Source organism: Aethalodelphis obliquidens, unplaced genomic scaffold, assembly GCF_003676395.1.
Source record: "Aethalodelphis obliquidens isolate GAN/ISIS:26980383/991018 unplaced genomic scaffold, ASM367639v1 scaffold85, whole genome shotgun sequence".
Taxonomy (NCBI): domain Eukaryota; kingdom Metazoa; phylum Chordata; class Mammalia; order Artiodactyla; family Delphinidae; genus Aethalodelphis; species Aethalodelphis obliquidens.
In genome coordinates, this window is record NW_020838029.1 from 1,543,829 (window position 1) to 1,571,196 (window position 27,368).

At 39.3% G+C, this 27,368-nt stretch overlaps 1 protein-coding gene and 1 long non-coding RNA gene across 4 annotated transcripts in view; one reads left to right on the plus strand and one right to left on the minus strand.

Moving 5' to 3' along the window:
• Nucleotides 1-808: 808 nt before the first annotated feature.
• LOC113613136 (uncharacterized) lies at nucleotides 809-27,080 on the minus strand. The gene is made up of 3 exons (XR_003430090.1): nucleotides 27,038-27,080; nucleotides 13,760-13,764; nucleotides 809-922 (listed from the first exon to the last, which is right to left on the minus strand). It is a non-coding gene; the product is annotated as an uncharacterized LOC113613136 (long non-coding RNA).
• Nucleotides 13,335-27,368, plus strand: part of HEPH (hephaestin) — a 97,249-nt gene continuing 83,215 nt past the window's right edge. The window contains exons 1-4 of one of the 3 annotated variants that reach the window (XM_027093593.1): nucleotides 13,335-13,655; nucleotides 22,008-22,187; nucleotides 24,021-24,265; nucleotides 25,233-25,445. In XM_027093593.1, coding sequence (XP_026949394.1) covers nucleotides 22,012-22,187; nucleotides 24,021-24,265; nucleotides 25,233-25,445 — 634 coding nt within the window. In that variant the 5' untranslated portion in view covers nucleotides 13,335-13,655; nucleotides 22,008-22,011. Of the gene's footprint in view, nucleotides 13,656-15,306; nucleotides 15,541-21,984; nucleotides 22,188-24,020; nucleotides 24,266-25,232; nucleotides 25,446-27,368 lie in introns of those variants that run through there. The other 2 variants (XM_027093592.1, XM_027093594.1) reach the window with 2 other exon arrangements.

Below are 27,368 nucleotides of genomic sequence, written 5' to 3' on the forward strand. Positions count from 1 at the left end.
ATGTGAATAAAGATTCAGGTTTTGAAACTGTACATGATTCATTTCCCCAAATGGTGAACTTCCCATAAACTTACTCAGGCAAACACAGAGGGCGTATAAATAGTATTCAGACATTTGCATAAGCTTTCTTGATGCTGGTGGGCTCTAATTCAAAAGACTGAATCATGGAAATATAGGATGTGAGAACTGAAAGGGACCTCAAAGACCAGCTAATACAAGGCTCTCCTTGTACAAGTGACAAGACTAAGACCAAAGAAGGAAAATAGGCCACCCCAGGTAACACATAAGATTGTGGCATAGAGAGTACTAGAATATATTTCTCACTACTAGGTTCAATTACTCGGAACAAAGATGTCATGTTTAGAGGCAGTGCAAGTGCTTTTGAGTCCCTTAAATGATATCATGGAGATGACTGCTTCCTCTTGTCAGTGGTTAAGCCAGCCACCAATGTGGCATTTTCTTTTCTTTTTCTTTTTTGTATTTCAAATTTGAATAAATAATAATTAAAATAAAAAATATTGGAAATTAATTATTAATGCAATACTGCTAAAATCAATACATTCAGAAGTTACCATATATATATTTTTAACAGTTTTATTGGAGTATAATTGCTCTACAATGATGTGTTAGTTTTGGCTTTTTAATGAAGTGAATCAGCCATAAATATATCCCAATATCTCCTCCCTCTTGCATCTCCCTGCCACTCTCCCTATCCCACCCCTCTAGGTGGTCAAAAAGCACCGAGCTGATCTCCCTGTGCTTTGCAGCTGCTTACGACTAGCTATCTATTTTAAATTTGGTAGTATATATATGTCGATGCCACTCTCTTTGTCCCAGCTTATCATTCCCCCTCCCCATATCCTCAAGTCCAATTTCTAAGTCTGGGTCTTTATTCTTGTCCTGCACCTAAGTTCTTCAAAACCTTATTTTAGATTGATATATATGTATTAGAATATGGTATTTGTTTTTATCTTCTGACTTACTTCAATCTGTGTGACAGATGCTAGGTCAATCAACCTCACTAAAAATAATTCAATTTCATCTTTTTTATGGCCGAGTAATATTAGATTGTGTATATGTGCCACATCTTCTTTATCCATTCATTTGCCGATGGACACTTAGGTTGCTTCCATGTCCTGGATATTGTAAATAGAGCTGCAATGAACATTGTGGTACATGACTCTTTTTGAATTATGGTTTTCTCAGATATATCCCAGGAGTGGGATTGCTGGGTCGTATAGTAGTTCTATTTTTAGTTTTGAAGAAACCTCCATACTGTTCTCCATAGAGGCTGTACCAATTTACAGTCCCACCAACAGTACAAGAGGGATCCATTTTCTCCGTACCCTCTCCAGCGTTTATTGTTTGTAGATATTTTAATGATGGCCATTCTGACTGGTGTGAGGTGATACCTCACTGTAGTTTTGATTTGCAATTCTCTGATGATTAGTGCTGTTGAGCATCCTTTCATGTGTTTCCTGGCTATCTGTATGCCTTCTTTGGAGAAATGTCTATTTAGGTCTTCTGCCCATTTTTTGAATGGGTTGTTTGTTTTTTTGTTATTGAGCTGCATGAGCTACTTGTAAATTTTAGAGATTAATCCTTTGTCAGTTGCTTCACTTGCAAATATTTTCTTCCATTCTGAGGGGTTTCTTTTTGCCTTGTTTATCATCTCCTTTGCTGTGCAAAAGCTTTTAGATTTCATTAGGTCCCATTTTTTTATTTTTGTTTTTATTTCCATTTCTCTAGGAGGTGGGTCAAAAAGGATCTTGCTGTGATTTATGTCATAGAGTGTTCTGCCTATGTTTTCCTCTAAGCGTTTTATAGTGTCTGGCCTTACATTTAGTTCTTTAATCAATTTTGAGTTTATTTTTCTGTATGGTGTAAAGGAGTGTTCTAATTTCATTCTATTACAGTAGCTGTCCAGTTTTCCCAGCACCAGATATTGAAGAGTCTGTCTTTTCTCCATTGTATATTTTGCCTCCTTTATCAAAGATAATGTGACCATATGTGCCTGGGTTTATCTCTGGGTTTTCTATCCTGTTCCATTGATCTATAGTTCTGCTTTTGTGTCAATACCATACTTTCTTGATTACTGTAGCTTTGTTGTATAGTTGAACTCAGGGAGCCTGATTCCTCCAAAGCCATTTTTCTTTGTCAAGATTGCTAATAGGAGTCTTTTCCATTTCCATACAAATTGTGAAATATTTTATTCTAGTTCTGTGAAAAAAGCCATTGGTAAGGTTTGCATTGAATCTGTAGATTGCTTTGTGTAGTATAATTATTTTCACAATGTTGATTCTTCCAATCCAAGAACATGGTATATCTCTCCATCTATTTGTATCATCTTTCATTTCTTTCATCAGTTTCTTATAGTTTACAGCATACAGATCTTTTGTCTCCTTAGGTAGGTTTATTCCTAGGTATTTTATTCTTTTTGATGCGGTGGTAAATGGGAGTGTTTCCTTAATTTCTCTTTCAGATTTTTCATCACTAGTGTATAGGAATGCCAGAGATTTCTGTGCATTAATTTTGTATCCTGCTACTTTACCAAATTCAGTGACTAGCTCTATTAGTTTTCTGGTAGCATCTTTAGGATTCTGTGTGTATAGTATCATGTCATCAGTAAACAGTGACAGCTTTATTTCTTCTTTTCGGATTTGGATTCCGTTTATTTCTTTTTCTTCTCTGACTGCTGTGGCTAAAACTTCCAAAACTTATGTTGAATAAGAGTGGTGAGAGTGGGCAACCTTGTCTTGCTCCTTATCTTAGTGGAAATGGTTTCAGTTTTTCACCTTTGAAAACGATATTGGCTGTGGGTTAGTTATATACGACCTTTATCATGATGAGGTCTGTTCCCCGTATGCCTACTTTCTGTACGGTTTTTATCATAAATGGGTGTTAAATTTTGTTGAAAGCTTTTTCTGCATCTATTGAGATGATCATATGGATTTTATCCTTCAGTTTGTTAATATGGTGTATCACATTGATTGATTTGCATATATTGAAGAATTCTTGCATTCCTGGGATAAACCCCACTTCACCATGTTGTATGATCCTTTTACTGTGCTGTCGGATTCTGTTTGATAGTATTTTGTTGTGGAATTTTGCATCTATGTTCATCAGTGATACTGGCCTGTAGTTTTCTTTTTTTGTGATATCTTTGTCTGGTTTTGGTATCAGGGTGATGGTGACCTTGTAGAATGTGTTTGCGAGTGTTACTCCCTCTGCTATATTTTGTAGGAGTTTGAGTAGGATTGGTGTTAGCTGTTCTCTAAATGTTTGATAGAATTCACCTGTGAAGCCATCTGGTCCTGGGCTTTTGTTTGTTGGAAGATTTTTAATCACAGTCTCAATTTCAGTGCTTGTGATTTGTCTGTTTATATTTTATCTTTCTTCCTGGTTCAGTCTCGGAAGGTTGTGCTTTTATAAGAATTTGTCCATTTCTTCCAGGTTGTCCATTTTATTGGCATATAGTTGCTTTTACTAATCTCTCATGATCCTTTGTATTTCTTCAGTGTCAGTTTTTACTTCTCCTTTTTCATTTCGAATTCTATTGATTTGAGTCCTCTCCCTTTTTTTCTTGATGAGTCTGGCTAATGGTTTATCAATTTTGTCTTTCTTCTCAAGTAACCAACTTTTAGTTTTATTGCTCTTTGCTATTGCTTCCTTAATTTCATTTTCATTTATTTCTGCTCTGATCATTATGATTTCTTTCCTTCTGTTAACTTTTGCTTTTTTTTTTTTGTTCTTTCTCTAACTGCTTTAGTTACAAGGTTAAGTTTTTTATTTGAGATGTTTCTTGTTTATTGAGGTAGGATTGTATTGCTATAAACTTCCTTTTTTGAACTGCTTTTGTTGCATCCCATATGTTTTGGGTCATTGTGTTTACACAATGATTTGATTTCCTCTTTGATTTCTTCAGTGATCTGTTGGTTATTTAGCAGTGTATATTTTAGCCTCCATGTATTTTTAATTTTTATAGATATTTTCCTGTAATTGATATCCACTCTTGTAGTGTTGTGGTCAGAAAAGATACTTGATATGATTTCAATTTTCTTAAATTTACCAAGGCCTGATTTGTGACCCACGATATGACTCCTCCTGGAGAATGTTCCATGAGCACTTGAGAAGAAATTTTATTCTGCTTTTTTTGGATGGAATGTCCTATAAATATCAATTGTCTATCTTGTTAAATGTATCATATAAAGCTTGTGTTTCCTTATTTATTTTCATTTTGGATGATCTGCCCTTTGGTTAAAGTGAGGTGTTAAAGTTCCCTACTATGATTGTGTTACTATCGAGTTCCCCTTTTATGGCTGTTATCATTTGCCTTTGTATTGTGGTGGTCCTATGTTGGGTGTATAAATATTTACAATTGTTCTATCTTCTTCTTAGTTTGACCCCTTGATCATTATGTAGTGTCCTTCTTTGTCTCTTTTAATAGTCTTTATTTTGAAGTCTATTTTGTCTGGTATGAGAATTGCTACTCCAGCTTTCTTTTGATTTCCATTTGCATGGAATATCTTTTTCCATCCCCTGACTTTCAGTCTGTATGTGTCCCTAGGTCTGATGTGGGTCTATTGTAAGCTGCATATATATACGGGTTTAGTTGTTGTATCCATTCAGCCAGTCTATGTCTTTTGGTTGGAGCAGTTAATCCATTTACATTTAAGGTAATTATCAATATGTATTTTCCTATTACCATTCTTAGTTGTTTGGGGTTTGTTATTGTAGGTCTTTTCCTTCTCTTCTGTTTCCTGCCTAGAGAAGTTCCTTTAGCTTTTGTTGTAAAGCTTGTTTTGTGGTGCTGAATTCTCTTAGCTTTTCCTTGTCTGTATAGGTTTTAATTTCTCTGATGAATCTGAATGAGATCCTTGCTGGTTAGAGTAATCTTGTAGGGTTTTCCTTTTCATCACTTTAAATATGTCCTGCCACTCCCTTCTGGCTTTCAGAATTTCTGCTGAAAGATCAGCTGTTAACTTTATGGGGATTCCCTTGTATGCTATTTCTTGCTTTCCCCTTGCTGCTTTTAAATTTTTTTCTTTGTATTTAATGTTTGGTAGTTTGATTAATATGTGTCTTTGTTTGTTTCTCCTTGTTTCTATCTTGTATGGGACTCTCTGTGCTTCCTGGACTTGACTGACTATTGACTTGCCCATATTAAGGAAGTTTTCATCTTTAACCTTCAAATATTTTCTCAGACCCTTTCTTTTCTCTTCTCTTCTGGGACCTCTATAATTCGAATATTGGTTTGTTTAATTTTGTCCTAGAAGTCTCTGATACTGTCCTCAATTCTTTTCATTCTTTTTTTCTTTATTCTGCTCTGCAGTAGTTATTTCCTCTATTTTATCTTCCAGGTTACTTATCCATTCTTCTACCTCAGTTATTCTGCTATTGATTCCTTCTAGAGAATTTTAAATTTCGTTTATTGTATTCTTCATCATTTTTTGTTTGCTCTTATTTCTTCTAGGTCCTTGTTGAACCTTTTTGTATTTTCTCCATTCTATTTCCAAGAGTTTGGATCATCTTTACTATCATTATTATGATTTTTTTTTCAGGTAGACTGCCTATTTCCTCTTCATTTGTTTCGTCTGGTGGGTTTTAGCCTTTCTCCTTAATCTGCTGTGTGTTTGTCTGTATTCTCATTTTGCTTAAGTTACTGTGTTTGGGTTCTCCATTTTTCAGTCTGCAGGTTCGTAGTTCCAATTATTTTTGGTGTCTGCTCCCAGTGGCTATAGTTGGTTCAGTGGGTTGTCTAGCCTTCCTGGTGGCGGGCACTGCTGCCTCCTTTCTGGAGGATGAGGCTGGATCTTTTCTTTCTGGTGGTCAGGACCATGTCTGGTGGTGTGTTTTGGGGTGTCTGTGACCTTATAATGATTTTAGGCAGCCTCTCTGCTAATGGGTGTGTTTGCGTTCCTGTCTTGCTAGTTGTTTGGCATAGGGTTTCCAGCAGTGTAGCTTGATGGTTGTTGAATGGAGCTTTGTCCTAGCATTGAGATGCAGATCTCTGTGAGAGCTTTTGCCGTTTGATATTACTTGGAGCTGGGATTTCTCTGGTGGACCAATTTCCTGAACTTCACTCTCCCTCTTCAGAGGCACATGCCTGACACACAGCTGGAGCACCAGGACCCTGTCAGCCACATAGCTCAGAAGAAAAGGGAGAAAAAAAGAAAGAAAGGAAGAAGAAAAATAAAACTATTAAAATAAAAAATTTAAAAAAATTAAAAGTAATAAAAAAAGAAAGAATGAAGAGAGCAATGAAACCAAAAAACAAATCCACCAATGATAACAAGCACTAAAACCTATACTAAAACCAACAAAACAAACAAAAAGAACGGATGGAGGGAACCCTAGGACAAATGGTAAAAGCAATGCTATACAGACAAACTCACACAAAGAAGCATACACATACACACAAAAAGAGAAAAAGGAAAAATATATATGCATATCTATGTGTAAAAAAAAAAGGAAGAGAGCAATGAAATCAATAAACAAATCTACCAATGACAATGAACTCTAAATACTAAACTAAGATAAACTAAAACCAGAAAAAAATTAGAGGCAGAAAGCAAACCCTAAGCCTACAGTAGCTCCCAAAATTGACCGAATCAATTTTGGGATGATTCGTTTTCTTTCCAGGTATTCCAGAGATGCAGGATACATCAAGTTGACTGTGGAGACTTAATCCACTGCTCCTGAGGCTGCTGGGAGATATTTCCCTTTCTCTGTTTTGTTTGCACAGCTCCTGTGGTTCAGCTTTGGATTTGGCCCTACCTCTGCATGTAGGTTGCCTGAGACCATCTGTTCTTTGCTCAGACAGGACGGTGTTAAAGTAGCAGCTGATTAGGGGGCTCTGGCTCACTCAGGACGGGGGGAGGGAGGGGTACAGAAGGTAGGGCGAGCCTGCGGCGGCAGAGCCCATCAAGATGTTGCAACAACCTGAAGCGTGCCATGTGTTCTCCCAGGGAAATTGTCCTTGCATCCCAGGACCCTGGCAGTGGCAGACTGCACAGGCTCCTGGGCAGGGAAGTGTGGTTAGAGACCTGTGCTTGCACACAGGCTTCTTGTTGGCTGCAGCAGCAGCCTTAACATTTAATGTCTGTCTCTGTGTTCCTCACTGATAGCCGCAGCTCAAGCCAGTCTCTGGAGCTCGTTTAGGCGGTTCTCTGAATCCCCTCTCTTCATACACCCCCAAAACAATGATCTCTTGCCTCTTAGGAATCTCCAGGCATTTTCCTGGACAACCTCCTGGCTAGCTGTGGCACACTAGCCCCCTTCAGGCTGTGTTCATGCAGCCAACCCCAGTCCTCTCCTTGGGATCTGACCTCTGAAGCCTGAGCCTCAGCTTCCAGTCCCACCCGCCCTGGCGGGTGAGAGACAAGCGTCTCAGGCTGGTGAGTGCTGGTCGGCACAGATCCTCTGTGCGGGAATGTCTCCGCTTTTCCCTATGTACCCCTGCTCTTGTGCTCTCCTCTGTGGCTCTGAAGCTTCCCCACCCCCATCTCTGCCAGTGAAGGAGCTTCCTAGTGTGTGGAAACTTTTCCTCTTTCACAGCTCCCTCCATGAGGTGCAGGTCCTGTCCCTATTCTTATGTCTCTGTTTTTCCTTTTTTCTTCTTCCCTACCCAGGTATGTGGGGAGTTTTTTGCCTTTTGGGAAGTCTGAGGTTTTCTGCCAGCATTCAGTATGTGTTCTGTAGGAGTTGTTCCACATGTAGATGTATTTCTGATATATTTGTCAGGAGGAAGATGATCTCCATGTCTTACTACTTCGCCATCTTGAAGATCTCCTGAATGTGGCATTTCCTACCATAATTCTCTGGGAATGAAGAAAATATTGACATGAGAACAAAGAAAAGATGAGACCTGGGAGTCAGCACTGCATTGTACATGCCCAAGAGAGGAAATATTGTCCACAAGACAGCTAGTTTTTTGCTGTTAAAAAGAGGTCAGATGACATTGACTAGAATTTTTGCTCAGGAGTCCTAAATTCAGTAGAAAAATGAACCAATAAACAGAAGGTAGAGAAAGGCAAATATTTAGCTATTTAATATAAGGAAAATAACTGGGAAGTTGAATGAGTTGTCTTGGGAGATCGTGAGCTCTCAATTATTGGAGGCATCCAAACAGAGTTTGTATAGTCATAAGGAAAGATTGTTGTATTGGGAGTTTTCTGATTTATTTTGCTAAGAACAGTTTCTTTGAATGAAGGTCTACATGGCTGCTTAACCCAGAATATAAAACAGGTAAATGCAGCTCCTTTAAGAGCCCTGGGAAGCAACCTAATATGGAAGTAAACACCATCCATGCCTTCTGAGGCCTTTTTTGCTCACTATTCTTCTAACCTGAGGTACCCCAGGTGGATTTGGGGGTTAGGTGCTTAGAGGAACTGGGCCAGGCTCATTACAATGGGTCAATTCGAAAAGCATAGGGACTGGCAGTGACAGACACACAGGACGTTTTGGTAACAGACTTGTTGGTCAAATAGTGAAACTATCAAGTACAACTAAGCCAACCTTAAAACTGGAAAAGTCCCACCTAAGTCATCTTCCCAAATGAAGGTTATGAATGCAGCTGTTTTCTCTTAAGATTTTGCTGACCATGCCCAAAGAGTGTCTTATTGATTACTTTGTTCATCATTCATTCATCTAGCAAATGTTTATTGAGCACCAAGTCTATATGAAGTGTTGTGCTAGGCTCTGAGGCTACAATGGGAAGCAAGAAAGATGTGATCCCTGAACTCAGAGGGTTTCTATTATAAGCTGTGAAGACAGGCAGTTAAACAAGGAATTTCAATAAACTCTGGTTAAATACACATTGTGTTTGGGGAGCACATGGAAGGTCCACCTAACTGAGAAACACAGGAAGTCAGGGAAAACCACTTGGAGGAAGGGAATTCTAAACTGAGACCCAAAAGATGAGTGGTAAGAATAATAGAGTGAAGAGTGTTTGAGCCAGGTAGAACAACATATAAAGTCTGGAGGTAAGAGAAAGCATGTAGTACCTTGGAAAACGGACAAACTGATAGAACTCCAGTATGGGTGGAACACAGAGTATGAGGTGAGGAACGACAAACAGTGAGCTAGAAAGATTAGGTAGGAGGAGCTAAATTACAAAGGGCCATATAAGCCATGCTAAAGAGTTTGACCTTTATCCTAGAGAAAATGAGAAGTCATTAATTTTCTCAATATAACAGTTATAATTTTCTTATACATAGGAATACAAAGAAAGAAACAAAAGTCAGTATATATTCACTTTCTAGATAATCTTTAAAAAAACAATTAATGTATGAGGTTTGAAAATTCAAACAGTTCAAAGTAAAAAATGAAATTCATGCTCCTCCCCAACTAGGTCACTCTCCCTGAAGGAAAACCACTGTTAAAAATATTTTTGTGATGATTTCCAGAAGAAAAATTCCTTATTCTCCTATATAAGTATATACATAGAAGTATGTGTGTGTGTGAATGAAGGAAACACAAAATGCTCATTGTTCTGTACCTTATCTTTTACTTAATGATATATCTTGGAGATATTTCCATATGTGCGCATACACACACACACACACACACACACACACACACACGTGAGGAACATTTCACCAGTTTAAATGTTATCCTTACCCAAGAGCCCTGTTAATCTCCATATTACTCTAACTTCAATCAATAAGGCAAGCACTTTGGAGGATTTTAAGTAGGGGGAAAATATACATTTGTGTTTTGGACAAAATAGCTTTGGTTGTTATTTGAAGAGCAGATTTTGGGAGGCAAGAATGAAGACAAAAAGAACAATGAGGAGGTCATTACAGTGATTCAATTAAGAGATGAGCATGGCTCAGATCACGGCTATGGCAGTGGAGATGGAGAAAAGTGGGTGGATTCAAAAGATATTTAAAATATAAATATGTCAAGATTTGTCAATGAAATGGGTGTGGATAGTGAGGGAGAAGGCAGGAATCTTGGATGACATTCAGATTTCTGGCTTGAGAAATGGGAGTGGGAGGGAAAATGATATCATTCAGTCATTTATGAAGCTTATCCTGACACACACCTATTGAAAATGACTTCTTCCTGAGATTCCCTGGTGGCGCAGTGGTTGAGAGTCCACCTGCCGATGCAGGGGACACGGGTTTGTGTCCCGGTCCAGGAAGATCCCACATGCCGCTGAGCGGCTGGGCCCATGAGCCATGGCCGCTGAGCCTGAGTGTCCGGGGCCTGTGCTCCGCAACGGGAGAGGCCGCAACAGTGAGAGGTCCGTGTACCACAAAAAAAAAAGAAAAAAAAATGACTTCTTCCTTCTCTTAATTGTTGTAACACTTTGTATAGGCCCCCCTTCTCTCACTTACTATGTTATTTTATACTAATTAAAGGCTTTTTATTCCTTCATTGTTTTATCCTTCTTACTTGTTGCCAGCTCCTTAGTAGCAGAGGTGGTAGGCTGGAGTGAGAAAAGTAGAGAAAGTAAGGAAAAAGAGACTAACATTTACTGATATCTTACTATGTGACAGGTGTTGCACTAGCTCTTTTTATAGACATTTTTACATTTTATTTTCACAGCCTGATTTTACAGATGACAAACTGAGGCTTGTGGAACTCAGGTACCTTCCCATGATCACATACTTCAGGGAGAGGCAGAGCCAAGATTCACAGATTCACTGTCTGTGCCCATAGCCCACAATCAGGAAGCCACATGAGAATATAGAGGAGAGGTGGAAGGAGAAGCTGAGGCCATTTATAGAGCTGTTCAAAGATGGCAGCCAGAAAAAAGACATATTAACTGAGTGTGGAGGAGAAAGGGAAGTTTACTCAGGCAGGCAAGAAGGGTCTGAGGTAAAGGGAGTGGGCAAATAGGTGTTGGAAGGACACTCAGGGAGACTGCAGATGAATGAGGTACCAGAAAGCTAAAGGAAATATACTTTTTGACCTAGAGCCAAATATTGGATACCTGAGTACCAAGACTGTTGAGAGCTGTCGAAATCAGTCTACAAGTGCAAGTTAGCTGGCAGGGGGGTAAGCTTCAGAGCCAGAGTCCCTTAGCCCTGAGCAGTGGTTCTTAAAGTGTGGTCTTCAGATGAACAGCATCAGAATCACCTGGGAACTTGTTAGAAATGCAAATTATTGGTCCTCACCCCAGATTTACTGAAGCAGAAATTCAGTTTCTTAACAAACACTCCAAGGGATTCTGGTGCATGCCCAAGTGTGAGATCCACTGCCTTAGAAGACTTAAGAAAGCAACAAGTCGAATTCAAGAACCACAGCTCAAGAACTAGACAGTGTGCCCTGAGGGAGCCAAGGAAACACATCACAGCAGTGTAGATCAATCCTTTCAAAGCATGATAGAGCCTGCTGGTGAGAAGTGGTGGTGGGTAATGAAAAGGGAGAATGGTGTCTTCAGAGGTGTGGTCTCTAGGGGAAAACCCCTTCCTCTCTTCCTCCCTGCATCCCTCAGTCTTTTCCCAGAGTCCCTTTTTTTAAAAACTGCTAAGGGCAAGTTCATCAGAGTCCTGAGATAAAATGGTAGACTGGCTATGCCAGGGCACTGCTCAGGGCTTTTTATTTTCACAAGGCAACTAATGCTGCCACTAAATTTCACTGTGGGGAAGATGGGAAGAAAAGGAATATCTATTGACAGTCCCTAAGTTATTGAGCACTGTTCCAAGGGTTCATGCAAATTGCAGCTTATTTAATCCTCACAATGTTTCAGTCATGGAAGTGTTATTGTTCCAGTTTTACAGATGAGGTACCAGAGAGCCGGAAAGGTTAAGTGACTTGCCCAATGTCACACAACTCAGAAGGAGCCAGCCAGGATACCAATCCTGGTGTTTTTGACTCCAAACCCCATGCTTCTCACACTGGATAGCCTTTCCCTAGCATGAAGTTCCCTGTGATCTTCTCATCTTTGTAGACATCCCAGGGCCATGCCCTTGTGATTGTCCATACACAGATAACATGGAAATATTGACTGAGTAAATGAAAAAATGAAGGGATGGGTTAGTGACAGAATTTAAGACTTGAAGAATGCTTAAGCACATTCTGGTCTTGTGCTACTCAAACATGCTTTTAGTGTTAATGAAGGTCCTTACTTGTGCTCCAGGGTTAACCACATTGTCTGCATGGGCAGGCATACAAATGAGTAGGTCCCTGGGTATCCTCATCCCTGCCCATTTCCTTTCTCCCTCCTAACTTGCCTGTAGTGCTCCACAGGAAAGATGAGACTTCCATAGATAGTGGAGGTTTACTATAAGATTCTCTTTGGGGAAATAGTTTTGCCACCAAAAATAATTTTGAAAAATGACAAGTCAAGACTATCTTCTCCATTTTACAGGTGATGGAACTGAGTCCCATAAAGGCAAAGTGACTTATCCAAGATCACTGTGTTTTCTTTTGTAGCATAACTAAAACTTAAAACTAGGATTCTTGAAACACTCTTCCTTTTCTCCCTGAATTAATACAACTTATTTTCTAAGAATCAGGACAGAAGAATTTAGATTTCTTTATTAAACATTTTAAAATGATAACTCATTTTTGAGCATTTACTATGTACCAGTCACTCTGTTAAATAGTTCACATGTAAACTTTTATTTCAGTCCTTATAACAGCCCTATAAAATAGGTACTATTATCCCTATTTCACAGATGTAAAACTGAAGTTTAGAAGAATTAGATGACTTTTCCAAGGTCACAGAATCAGGAAGTGTCAGAATTGGGATTTCAATCTAGGATGTCTGATTCTAGTTTCCACACTCTTAATAATGTTGTCTTATTGTAAATGTCTATATTACAGTGGTTTTCAAACTACAACTCATGGGCCAAATCTGGTCTGCTGCTTGTTTTTGTAAATTAGCTTTTATTGGAATATAGATATACCCCGCATGCTACAATGGCCTATTTTAATAGTTATGACAGACAGAGACTGTATGTTCTGCACATAAGATATTTACTAACTGGCCTTTGACAGAAATAGTTTACCATCCTAGTCTATAGGTATCAACTTAAACCATTTTTAGGTGATCCTTGAGGAAAGGCACTAGAAATATGCCCAGGATTTGCAGAAGTAGGTACTCTGTGCCCTTTCAGTGAATTGCTGAATGAATAATACAGGCTCAGAAACCTAGCCTAGCTGGCCTCCTGCAGTCTTCACTATGTTGACTCAAGTGTGTCCATAAGACCTGTTTATTGTTGTCTTTTGTGAGTCAGAACACAGGCCTTATCCCTACCCCTCCCTGTCATAAATGCCTTTAAGCCTGGACTTAGATCCCAGCTTAATGGGTTTGGTCTCCACATTCCCACTCTAGCTTCAAGGTCTACATCTGTGCTAAGTTGGGGGAGAGACAGATCGGGCTGCTGTGGCCTGATCCAGCTTCCCTTGATCACTGATAACTTCTGAAGGAGCTGAAGAAATGTGCTTCCTGCCTTCTCCCTATTGGTGCTTCTACTTGGGTTAGCCTGGGGTGCAGTCTGTGGGGGCAGCTCCTAAATGTCTAGGCACCTTTAAGCACCTTCATTGGTTTATGACCCAGACTTTGCCCCACTGGCTCAGTCTTTGAAACTCCTCCTCCCTGGACCCTGCTCCAGACACTTTAAATCCAGGAGAGAAAAATGTGTTGAGACTGCCTGGGGAACAACATCTGCTCCTAGCCAAGATTACCCCATCACAAAGTAAGGATACTAGGTGGTGGAACTGCCATCATACCTTTCTCCTTCCTATACCTGGTTCTGGTGGGTAGATGCAGTCCTTTCTAAAGAGGCATGGAGTTCTCTACCTTTTCTCCACGAATTACTCTGCACCCATTCTTTTCTTACACTTTGCATCTTTAAAATCTCTTTTTCTTCTACTCTTAATATCAAGAATGTGCCTTCTGGGCTTCCCTGGTGGCGCAGTGGCTGAGAGTCCGCCTGCCGATGCAGGGGACACGGGTTCATGCCCCGGTCCGGGAAGATCCCACGTGCCGCGGAGCGGCTGGGCCCGTGAGCCATGGCCGCTGAGCCTGAGCGTCCGGAGCCTGTGCTCCACAACGGGAGAGGCCACAACAGTGAGAGGCCCGCGTACCGCAAAAAAAAAAAAAAAAAAAAAAAGAATGTGCCTTCTTCATGGAATCCTAGATATGTAAATTTATAGAGCTGAGAGGGTCCTTACCTAGTTTAAGGTCCTCATTGTACAAATGGAAAGACTGAGGCCCAAAGAAGAGAAGGGCCTGAGCCAATGCCACATATCTGATTACTGCAAGAGCAAGCGGGGGTTGGAACCTAGGTCACTTGACTCAGACCAGTGATTTTTCATTACTGTCTCTTTCTAACAGGAACAAAGATGGACTCTGGTTTTAAACAAATCCAGACTCCAGCTTCACCCAGAAATTTTGGGCCCCGTTTTGCTATTTTTATTAGTTCCTTTTTTATTAAATTTAATATTTCCAATTCTTCTGGGTCTTCTTAGTTTTTAGGATGTTGACTTATGTTAATCCAGGCTATCTTGTAGCTACATCCGGTCTCCTCGATGGAAAATGTGAGTAATACAGCCCTGGGGTTTCACCCTAGCAGCTGATAAAAACGGCAGAGGCAGAGTTAATGTACATTTTAAAAAATCTAGCAGTGACTGGTGGACTGCAGGCACTCAATAACTGTGAAGTCACTTCCTTCCTTGCAAAAGGGCTCTCTGTGATTCTCCCTGAAGTAGCACAGTGTGGTCGTGTGGTGGCTAAGAGTCTAGACAGACCCAGTAAAATTCACCCCCCACCCCCCCACCCCCCATCCCCCACCCCACCCCACCCCGCCTTTTACTTCTTAATTGTTTGACTTTGAACTGTTACTTTCTCTCTCGGAGCCTGCTTTCCTTCAGCTGTAAAATAAGGAGAATTAGCATATTCATTTCACAGAATAATTGTGAAACTTAAATGAGAGAATGCATGAAAAGTGGTTAACATAGGGACTGGCATGTAGAAAGCTCTTTGTTTTATTACCAGTTTTATTTTTCTCTATTACCAAGCAACCATGGCCTCAGAATATTAGAAGGGCTGATAACTGTACTTCACAACAAAGGAAAATGTTGATGGGGATGGGGGCTCTTTTCACATCTTGTAACCCTTGCAGAGGGCCCTATTCCTTAAATGAGGCTGTTGGAATCCTGTGAGTTTTGACTGGCTACAGTGACAGTGCATTTCCTTCCCCCTCTCAGCAAATACCAACTAGCAAGCTGAGATAAGAGAAGTGCAGCCCACCCTCTTGTAATTCCTCTGGAGATCCTAACCGGGATTTGGAAAACACCGGATATGGTCAAAGAACCGTCCCGGGTTTTGTACCAAACCAGGCCCAGAACAAGACATTCCAGCAGTTTAGTTTCTGGAAAAGAGGTCACCTAGAACTGCCCCAGCCTCCATTCACCCCTCTCCAGTAATACCAGCCAAATTGGAGCCCCGGACTTTATTTATGAGAAAGGCTCTGTAACCCAGGATACAGACTGAGCAGGGCTGGCAGACTCATGCTGGGGTCTGCAGCTTAGCATCACTAGGCCACTGACATGAATATGGAAGTGTTTTCTGCAGCAAAGGTAAGCTTTTTTCCCCTCTCTTTCCAAACCCTACCTTGCCTCCCTTTCTTTGAAGAAAACCTTTATTCAGCTTGGTTTAGGGGAATCCTGGGCCACTAGAAGAGAAAGTCAGTGGCTGAGAAGTTGGAGGAAGCATGGCTTGGTGTGCAGGAAAGTTAAAGTGGACAATACGCTCTCTTTGTTCCTCTCACCAAAATGGCCAGGACCACACTGGCTCAGCTGTTTCAGAGACGATCCTGGAGTTGTAGAGAGTAGTTAATTTTCCTGTTGAAATAGTGTGCTCATTTTCTGTCTCACAGTTTGTGGGGTTTATTGAAGTAATGGATCTGAGGACTACATAAATGGGAAGCTCAAGCACTTAAAAATGATCATTTAGTTTCATACTTTGAGATCCAGATTGGCACAAAGTAAGGCAGTAAATTATAGCTGAACTAAGCTATCAGCTTAAAATCTGAATTATTTCTCACACTTAGTGCCTAAGTAGAAGAAATATTTTAGAAAATATGGGTTCAAATTCTGGCTTTGCCAGTAACTGGCTGCTTGACTTTGAGCAAGCCCCTTCATCTCTCTGGTCTCAGTTTTCTATATGTCACATCAGGGATTGAAAAAATATAGTTTCTAAAGGTCTTTGTGGATGTATGTATCTAAAATACATTCAGTTTTTTACTGAGCATCTACTGTATTCTAAGCCCTTTGCTAGGGGCTCATATATCCATTATTTTGTTTGAGCCTCAAAACAATCTTGTGAAATAAATATTACCCCCAACTAGATGAGAAAACTGAGGCTCAAATAGGTGAAAGTGACTTGTTGAAAGGTCACATAGCTATTACAGGCAAGAAAGAGAATTTGAATCCAGCCTTTCTAGTTTCAAATCAGTATACTTTCTATTATACCACAACTGGGGTGTGAGGAAATAAAGAAACCTCCTTAATACAAATGCAAATATGTAGTGAAATCATATTGTCCCAGGAACAGTATGGTGATAATATACTGGACATGATTGCCAGGCTAGAGGATCTTAGGTTCTAGTACTAGCTCTCAGGATTTCAGGTGAGTCTCTTCCTCTGTGGGCCTCCATTTTCCCATCTCTGACATACTAAGATACAGTGACAATGATTAAAAAATAATATAAATTGTACTTGTACTACTCTTTTGAGACTTTAAACACTCTCCCCATTTTCCCTTCCAGTAAAGTCCCATACCCTCTGAAGGTGAGAAAATCCCCTATTTTAAGTCACAAGGTAAATAAAAAACCACACAGCATTAAGAAAGTGGAGGACCAAAAGGTCAATCTTGATGGAGGGTTCTATTAGTAAGACTTCTGAAATTGGAGATGAAACCTCAAGGATAGCTCAGCATTTCTGTGTCCAGCTGAGTGATCCTTTGTCTAGGATGAGAGTGTCCAGACCAGTCTATTCAAACTCAGAGTGAAGAGCATTGTCTCATTAAAGGATCAACTTGCAAATTCTAGGGAAAACAGTGATGAAAACTATCATGGATGATGGAGACCAGGCCCAGGTAACATTGGGATGCCAGGAAAGGAAGTTTTGACTAGTCTCAGTGTACACTGACTAAACTATGTCTAATTAGAAGTATCCCAGAAATCCCTTCTCTCTCTCTCTCTCTCTCTTTCTCTCTCCTCCTTTGAGCACCTCCTCCTTTTGCCCTCTTTTTTCACTTTCCTCCAGGATTCTTGCTCAATTTATTTCATTTCTCCTTTTACCTTTCCCTTTTATTTTTCCTCCTCAGTCTGGCCTTTCTATAAGACCTCCTCCTGTGGGCTCAGCTGAAAAAAAATAGCCCTGTCCAAGTGAAAAGTTTATATAGGGCTTTCAAATCCTTCATCTCATTTTATCTTCATAGCAAACTAATAGAGAGTCTGAAGCAGAGATTATTTCCATTTAAGAGATGATGAAATCAAGGCTCAAGAAACTAGGTGACTTTTTCCATGTCATACAACTAATAAATGATGAATTCATAACTAGAATCTATTTTCCTAGAGTCTAAAGACTTTCAATTTTACCATGAAATATCCAAGTGATTCTAAAAGTATGTTATGGGCTTTCCCTTTCTTCTGTTTTATAATGATAAACCAAGTTTAAAAAAACAACAATAAAAGTAGCAACAACAAATGCAGCTTTGGGAATAAAAAGGGAAGTTAGTGACTAGAAGAAGTGAAAACTTATACTTATCAGATACCTACTAAGTCCTTGGTGCTATTTCTTTCAAACGCAGCTGAAAACAGCACTCAAACCTAAGTTTATCTGACTCAAAAGTTCTGGTTCTTTTCATATATCATTTTCCTTCCAAAGAAATTAATCTCAGCCATATACATGTGCCTATATGCTTACAATGTGCTATTGTATATAGGAACTTATGAGTGTGTATGTGCTATGGCTATCCATAAAATGTTAAAGCTTTGTGAATCTGGCAATTTTCATTTCTAAAGCTATTTCCTTGTCTGTAATAATCATAGCCACTAATACTTTTTGATCTCTTGTGCACTTGAGTACTTATTTGTGTTCTATTCATTTACAGATCTTAATTCATTTAATCCTCACAACTACTCTGAGATGTAGCAAATAATATAAATTCTATTTCAAAGATCAAGACACTATGGCTTGAGAAGTGAAGCAGTTTATCAAGTCACAGAGCTAGGAAAAGCGAAGCCAGGATTTGTTTAGGCAATCTGATTCCAAAGCCTGTGTCCTCAATGCAAAATGGGGAAGAAAATCCTTATCTCACAAGAATGTGAGAATTAAATAATATGGAAGATATGAAAAACATACTGTACAGTGGAAAGTGCTAGGCAAATGCTAAGTTGCATTTTTTCCCAGGTTCTATTATCTAGTCCTTTTGGTCATTAGTCACCCTTTGAATGATTTTTCATTTATTGCTGAAGTTCAATACCAGTCTTTTCTGGGAATATTTCCAAGTTAACAATGTGCTTCTTCAATTGTGGAACTCTTACCTGGGACAGTTTTCTCTCTACGTTAGTTTAAGGCACAACAGCCTTGCTGACACCTCTTTGATAAGGAAGCTTGAAAGAGGTGCATGTTGCATTCAGATTCTCATTGAATCAAGGACACTCCCTCCTTGCTGAGGACATGATATTTGTGTATACATATGTGGTACTATATGTTGGTGCATGTGAATGCACCTGTATTTCATCAGTGAATGTGAGAGCTAGAAAGACTCTTTGAGAGCTCTTTATATAAAACATTTTTGTAGTTCTGTGTTTTTGCATTTCATTATATTCCTGAAGATCCATGACCCCCCAAAAGTAAGTTATAGTCCAGCTCTATTATATTATAGATGAGAAAACTGGGGCTCACTAAGGTTACTCTTTGAACCAGTGGCGAACTTGACTAAAGTCAACTGGTGGGAAAATGTATGTCTATGTTGTTTTATGTCACTTTAGCAGTAGCTGTTTATGTTACACCTACAGGGCCCCCATCACCATATCTGCCAGTAGTTACACAAAGACCTCTAAGATGTGACATCCACGCTCAAGGAGTTTATAGTCCAATCTGGTAAATAAAGACAGTTCATGAGGCAGCTTATGAGACAAAGAAAATAATAATACAAAGTTTCACTTCATGTATTTGGGTGTTATAGAGAGTAAATAGTTCTTCAGAGAACAGTGATATGGAGAGGCTAGAGTGGGTCTTCTGGAGCAGTTAGGAGCCCTTAGAGTTGAAATATAGAACATAAGATGTGTGGGAGACAGTAAGGATAAATTAACAAACTGTCACCAGGATGGAGAAGGAAGAGGAAGAAAACCAACATTTACTGTCTGTTATGTTCTAAGCACTAATTGTACTGGGGAATTTACATGTAATTTTCTAATTTACTTCTCCAAGGCTTATATTATTAGATATATTTTATAGATAAGAAAACAGGTCCAGAGTGGCTAAATATCATCCAAGGCTACACAATTGGTCAGTAGGAAAGCCAGGTTTTAGGAAGAGGAATCCAAAAACAGGTCCTCCCACATATCAAGGGCTTTCTTCCAAATGTCATATGAAGACTGGGGATTACACACTTGGGCCACTACTTTGTGTGGAGGGGTCTGAGAATATGTAGGGAAATCTGTAGTTCTGTTTATCAATCAGGGTAAATATCTGGGGATTTCCTATCCACATGTGAGTCTGTGCATATTTTTGATTTTCTATTTTTGATTAATTGTCCCTAATATCATGTGCTTAGGTTGAGGATTTAGTGAAATAATTTATATATAAAAAAGTGAGCATCACATTTAGTGTGTAGTAATTTCTGCATGAATGATAGTTACCACCATTATTATCATCATCATGAATTATATTGATTAGATGTATCTCTGCCCATATGAATATATGTGTCTGTTTCTGGAAGTGATCACAACTACATATGATTGCATGTTTCAGAATGTATGGGGTTTTCTCAGATATAACTATAGCTATAGGCATATACAAGCATATCTTGGAGATATTGTGGGTTTGGTTCCAAACTACAGCAATAAAGTTAATATCATAATAAATCTTCACACAATTATTTGGTTTCCTAGTGCATGTAAAAGTTATCTTTATATTATAATGTAGCCTATTAAGTGTGTAATAGTATTACATCTTTAAAAATGTACATACCTGAATTTTAAAATATTTTACTGCTAAAACATGCTAAACATCATCTGACAATACAGAATTGCCACAAACCTTCAATTTGTAAAAAACACAATGTCTGTGAAGTGAAATAAAGTGAAGCACAATAAAGCAAGATATGTCTGTACATGTTTTCTGTGTGTGCAAGTATATTTTGTGAAAAGTAGTATAGTATGGTAATTACGAACATGTATACCTGAAACTAACATAATATAGTAAGTCACCTATACTTCAATTAAAAAAAAAAAGCATAGACACTGGACCTATACTTCCCTGAGCTCACAACCCAACTCTACTGATTGTTAACTAGGTAAACTTGGACAAATTATCTTATACTGCTGTTCTGCGGTTTCTCCTTCTATAATATGGGGATAATAATGGCATCTGCTTCATAGTGTTGCTGTGAAGATTGAATGATTTAATCTGTAAAGCACTTAGAACAATGTCTGACATGTCATGCACACACTATAAATATTTATTTTTATTATTTTTTAATTGAAGCATAGTTGATTTACAATGTTGTGTTTCTGGTGTACAGTAAAGAGATTCAGTTATATATATATATATATATATATATATATACGTTTTCAGATTCTTTTCCATTGTAGGTTATTATTATTTTGAAAGTGACTAAGGTTCTGTGTGACACTGTGGTTCTAGTGTGGATGAAAGTGTCTGCATCTCTGCTTTTAGATAAGACTGCATGTGTCTATGTATATGCATGCAAGTGTATGTATATTTGTGTTTATGTTATGTCACCTGTGTTTCTGGGATTGACTGTGGCTGTGTATAGTATGACTGAGTGCTTCATATCAGCCCCCAAAAGTCTAACTGCCTGGCTGATGTATCAGAATGAAAGGTTAGAAGCTTAGTTCTAACTCTGACTCAAGATTGGACACATTAAATGGATTTGTGCATGGCAGAGAACCAGCAGAGAACATTTCTTCTGATAAATGTGCTAAGTTCACAGCTCAGTGTATTTTCACAAACTGAACGTACCCATGTAACCAGTAAGTAAATCAAGAAACAGAACATTTCCTAGAAGCCTTCCTCCTCTGCCTTACTAGTCACTGATCCCTACCTTAAGAGAAAACATTATCCTGGCTTCTAACAGCATAGATTAGTTTTGCCTGATTTTGTACTTTATATAAATGAAATCATACAATATGTACCCTTTGTGTCTCGTTTCTTTCTGCACCATTGTATTTGTGAGAGGCATCCATATTTTCATGTATAGTGTTAGTTTGCTCATTACCATTTATATAGAATTCCATTATATGAATAAAATATCATCTACTCATCCATTATAGTGTTCATGGACATATTGACTGTTTCCAGTTTGGGTCTATGAACATCCTAATAAATGTATTTTGGTGAATTCTCATTTGTTTTTAAACACAGTTCATAGAGGATGGAAAGTGACAATGGTGAAAACAGAGACACAGGGAGAATTAGTGACCTGATTTGGGTACCGAGTGAGTCAGTGGCTCATTTGGGCTACTGATGCCTGTTTCCTAATTTTTGGGCTAGAGTATATTCTTCTTTCTACATTGCTGAAGAAAATGGATCCAGATTTCTCTTCTGAAGAAAGTGATACACAATTGTCAGTACAAGTGATTTTTAACTTTGCCCTCCAAAGTCCAATGTGTAGAGATCCTTGAACACTTGTTGAAAGGAAAAAGGTAAGGCAGAGATTCTAGGCTAATCGGTTTTTGTTTTCTCAGTCACTCAGTCTGGCTCTTGCCTCTTTACTTTTCGAGACACATGCAAAGCCCCTTTGTTCTCTGTCTTCTATACCGACAGCTATTCATTTGCCTGTTTCCCAGAGTAATGTGGGCCATGGAGCCAGGCCATCTTCTATGGGCTCTGCTGTTCGTGCAACCCTTGTGGCCCCGACTGACTGATGGGGCCACTAGAGTCTACTATCTGGGCATCCAGGACGTGCAGTGGAACTATGCTCCTAAGGGAAGGAATGTCATCACGAACCAGCCTCTGGACAGTGACACGTAGGTTTAATCTCTTGTGGAATTAAAGATGGAGTTAGGGAGGGGCACTCTTGAGGTCAATAGGTAGCTCTTGAAGACCTTTCCCCAGGGTGTGGTTGCAGCCAGCTCCTGATCTCTCTGGGCCATAAGCCCAGTGATACATTTCCTGAGAAGGCAACTAGTTGACTCAGGAGCCAGTATCCCATATGGAGTTCGCTTTTCCACAGTGAGATGCCTAAGTATTTTTAGGGTCCTAAAGGTCATTCCACATTGCCTTGATTCTAAGGTGATATCCACAATGCTCTTTTAATAATAGGTATTTAGCTTTTAAGCAAGAAAAAACATGATATATATACAGTGTTTGTAAGATGTGTGTAGTATATGTATGCTGCCATAGTTCAGTGGAACTATACTGATTTAAGATATGTAAAAATGAGAAAAAATAAGATCAGCCTTACAATCAAGGAAATAACAGCAATAGCTATCACTTATGTAACACTTTGTGACAGGTACTGTACTAGAAATTTATATACTTTGTCCCACCTAATTCTTACAGAAACTTTAGGAGGTGAGTATGAATATTCTCATCTTATAGATGAAAAAACTGAGGCTCAGGGAGATCAAATGACTTGCTCAAGTCCAAGAGCTAGTAAACGGACAGCTAGGATTTGAACCTGGGTAATGTGGATGCAAAGCTGGTACTCTTCTCACCATTCTGCCTCTCACAGATCCTACAGGATTACCCTTTCTTTTTTTTTTTTTTTTGCGGTACGCAGGCCTCTCACTGTTGTGGCCTCTCCCGTTGCAGAGCACAGGCTCTGGACGCGCAGGCTCAGCAGCCATGGCTCACGGGCCCAGCCGCTCCATAGCATGTGGGATCTTCCCGGACTGGGGCACGAACCGGTATCCCCTGCATCGGCAGGCAGACTCTCAACCACTGAGCCACCAGGGAAGCCCAGGATTAACCTTTCTTGATTTTAGAGCTTTGCAGGTGTTCCACAAATGCCCATTGAAAAAAATCGAATTTATGTATTAAAAAATCTTTTGTGATCATGAATTGATTTGTCTCTCCAAAGCCTCAAAGTTTTCCAAAGTTGACTGTAACATCTCAGAGCTCTCTAGGAAGAATTAGAGTAAGAAAAACAGCTCTCTTTTTTAACAAATCATTTTTCTACTCATCTAGTTTTGGCGTCACAGAGTCTGTATTAAAAGTATCTTTGAGGGATAACTTTGTTATCCCCTTCTCCAATACCTTGAAGTAATAGTTAACATTTATTAAGATTTTACTATTTTCCAGGTACTTTTCTAAATTCTTTATGTATTTTAATTATTTTAGTCACCAGTAATAAGTGGTACCATGGTTATCTCCTTTTACAGATGGAGAAAATATGCATAGAGAAGTTAAGTAACCTGCTCAAAGTCCTACAGATTTGCAAATGGCAATATTGGCATTTAATTGAAACTCCCTGGCTCCAGAGTTTGTGAACTTAACCACTATGTTATAAGACTTCCCATATACAGAAGGGCAGCACTAAGTTAGGCCACCTGGATAGGGAGTTGATCACTTAAAAAGAGTCTGTCCATAGTTGGTTGCCTCCACATTATTATATATTAGGATTTACTGAGTGAAATTGTCTATTTTGTAGGTTAAAATTGCTCAAATATCAGCAAATTCATATGGTTTAACTTAATACTTCTCATTGTCTAACAATTAGATTCTAACGTAAAGATTTCATGTTTTGATCAGTACAATCCCATTTCCTCTTGTTTTGCCCTAAACAAAGATGGACACATTTTGGTCAGCCACCTCTGGAAAAAGGCAAAATTGTGACTTTCCCTTTCCTTCCTTCCCAGAGTAGCTTCCAACTTCCTGAAGTCTGACAAGAACCGAATAGGGAGCAGCTACAAGAAGACCATCTACAAGGAATACAGGGATGGTTCATACATGGATGAAATGGTTCAGCCAGCCTGGCTGGGCTTCCTGGGGCCAGTGTTGAAGGCTGAGGTGGGAGATATTATTCTTATCCACCTGAAGAATTTTGCCACTCGTCCCTACACAATCCACCCCCATGGTGTTTTCTATGAGAAAGACTCAGAAGGTAAATCAGCCCATCCTTTTTCTCCTACCTACAACAAATATCGCTTTATCTTTACTGCCATGGGAGAGGAGCTGGGAATGAAGATAGTGTTCCTTTTTGATCTGAAGTGGCAGGGACTCTCCTCAGAGAAAATATGGCTGGGTACTGTTATCAGTTCTGCTATTCACACGCTGTCACTTTGGGCAAGTCACTGTCCCTCTCTGAACCTCAAATTCTTCATTAAGAATGTAGAGATTCAATTTACCTTTTATCACAAAGAATTACTTGAATGGCATTTCCGTAAAATATTTGACTGTGTTTTGAAAAGAGAGGGGTGTTCTGTGAATGTAAGGGAGCATTCTTGTGCCACAGTCTTCCAAAAGGCCCATTGTTTTTCTTAAGAGGGAGATCAGTTTACTCATCTGTATCTCCTACTATCCCAGGCCCAATGGCCTATAGTACTGACACAACGGTGAGTGAGGGGAATAGAGAGCAAACTCAGAAGGTCTTGACTTGACCATTAACTCCCTGTGGACAAGTTATTTTTCCTCTGTTTTCTCTTTCATAACATGGGAATAGATCAATTGATCACTAAGTTGCTTTTAAATGGAAATTCTGTGATTGTCTGCTTTCTGTTTTTCAAAGTGAGTGCTTGAAGGAAGGGAATATTTTCTTCTCTCTTGCCTCCATTGGCTTTGCACTAGAGCCTTACTAGGTTAGGCTGTATAGCACTTTCTATGGTCATAGCTCCTTCCCCAAGGGCTGCTAGCATTCTACCCACTGTTGATTTGAGGTCTAGGTTTCTTGGCTAGATATTACCTGAATCTGTGCCTTCCTTAGGTTGTGAGGAACACTGTGCTGAACTTTAGAACTCTACCTTCCACAAGACTGGAACTAGGTATTCCATACGTCCCTCTCCTGGCTTCTACATCTGCCAGGCTCCTTCTCACTCACCCTGGGACTAAACATATGCAATTTCATTTTCTAGGATCCTTATATCCAGATGGTTCCTCTGGTTGGCTGAAAGCTGATGACTCTGTTCCCCCGGGAGGCAGCCACATCTACAACTGGACCATTCCAGAAGGCCATGCACCCACTGATGCTGACCCAGCGTGCCTCACCTGGATCTATCATTCTCACGTAGATGCTCCACGAGACATTGCTACTGGCCTTATTGGACCCCTTATAACCTGTAAAAGAGGTATAAGCCCCAAATGTGAGCTGTGAGATACAGTTTGGGATATCTAGGGGAAGCAGTGATATTGTTGACTCACCTACATATTAAGCAGCAGGCTGGGGAGTGTTAATTTAGCACCCTAGTTTATTAACAGGAATAAATCCTGCCAAACTCCCTTTTTCACTGTTTTTTCTATTTCACTACTTTTTTTCTAAAAACAAACAAAAAACAGAAACAAAATACTTAAAAACACTTTGCTACTTTATTTTTTTCTTATTTTACTTAAAAAACTCGAATTAGTAATGATGGATGTCAAGTTACATAAGACTAAGGTATGTGTTAATAGCCTGTTGGATAGGATTGAAAGTGTAGTCATCAGAATTTGGGGAGGATTGTGGGTTTCGTTTGAAATATGGTATGTTTAAGGTGTAGTCAGGCCTGAAGACCTGTGTGTTACAGGAGTGTGGTTAGATCAAGGCCCTGAGTTGAAGACATAGGCAGGGATGGTGGGAAGGAATTATTCTAGATCCTATGTACCTCATCTTCAAGTCACAGGCTCAACTGAATTGGTGGTTTCATGTGGAGAATTCAGAAATACAAATTAGCAGCAGAAGTCTCTACCTACTTTTCTGTTGCTGATAGACTCTTAAGGCCCCTCTCTTTCTATCCTTTACTTATGAGTACCCCTTACAGCTAACTGTTGCTAAATAAAGGTTTTTTTTAACATCTTTATTCTAGTATAACTGCTTTACAGTGGTGTGTTAGTTTCTGCTTCATAACAAAGTTAATCAGTTATACATATATATATGTTCACATATCTCTTCCCTCTTGCAACTCCCTCCCTCCCACCCTCCCTATCCTACCCCTCTAGGTTGTCACAAACAACCGAGCTGATCTCCCTGAGCTATGTGGCGGCTTCCCACTAGCTATCTATTTTACGTCTGGTAGTGTATATATGTCCATGCCATTCTCTTACTTAGTCACAGCTTCCCCTTCCCCTTCCCCATATCCTCAAGTCCATTCTCTAGTAGGTCTGGGTCTTTATTCCCAACTTACACCTAGGTTCTTCATGACTTTTTTTTTCTTAGATTCCATATATATGTGTTAGCATATGATATTTGTTTTTCTCTTTCTGACTTACTTCACTCTGTATGAGAGACTCCAGGTCCATCCACCTCACTACAAATAACTCAATTTCGTTTCTTTTTATGGCAGAGTAATATTCCATTGTATATATGTGCCACATCTTCTTTTTTTTTTTTTTAACATATTTACTGGGGTATAATTGCTTTACAATGGTGTGTTACTTTCTGCTTTATAACAAAGTGAATCAGTTATACATATATATATGTTCACATATCTCTTCCCTCTTGCAACTCCCTCCCTCCCACCCTCCCTATCCTACCCCTCTAGGTTGTCACAAACGACCGATCTGATCTCCCTGAACTATGTGGCGGCTTCCCACTAGCTATCTATTTTATGTCCCGTAGTGTATATATGTCCATGCCATTCTCTTACTTTGTCACAGCTTACACTTCCCCTTCCCCATATCCTCAAGTCCATTTTCTAGTAGGTCTGGGTCTTTATTCCCAACTTACATCTAGGTTCTTCATGACTTTTTTTTTTCTTAGATTCCATATATATGTGTTAGCATACAGTATTTGTATTTCTCTTTCTGACTTACTTCACTCTGTATGACAGACTCTAGGTCTATCCACCTCATTACAAATAGCTCAATTTCATTTCTTTTTATGGCTGAGTAATATTCCATTGTATATATGTGACACATCTTCTTTATCCATTCATCTGTTGATGAGCACTTAGGTTGTTTCCATCTCTGGGCTGTTGTAAATAGAGCTGCAATGAACATTTTGGTACATCACTCTTTTTGAATTTTGGTTTTCTCAGGGTATATGCCCAGTAGTGGGATTGCTGGGTCATATGGTA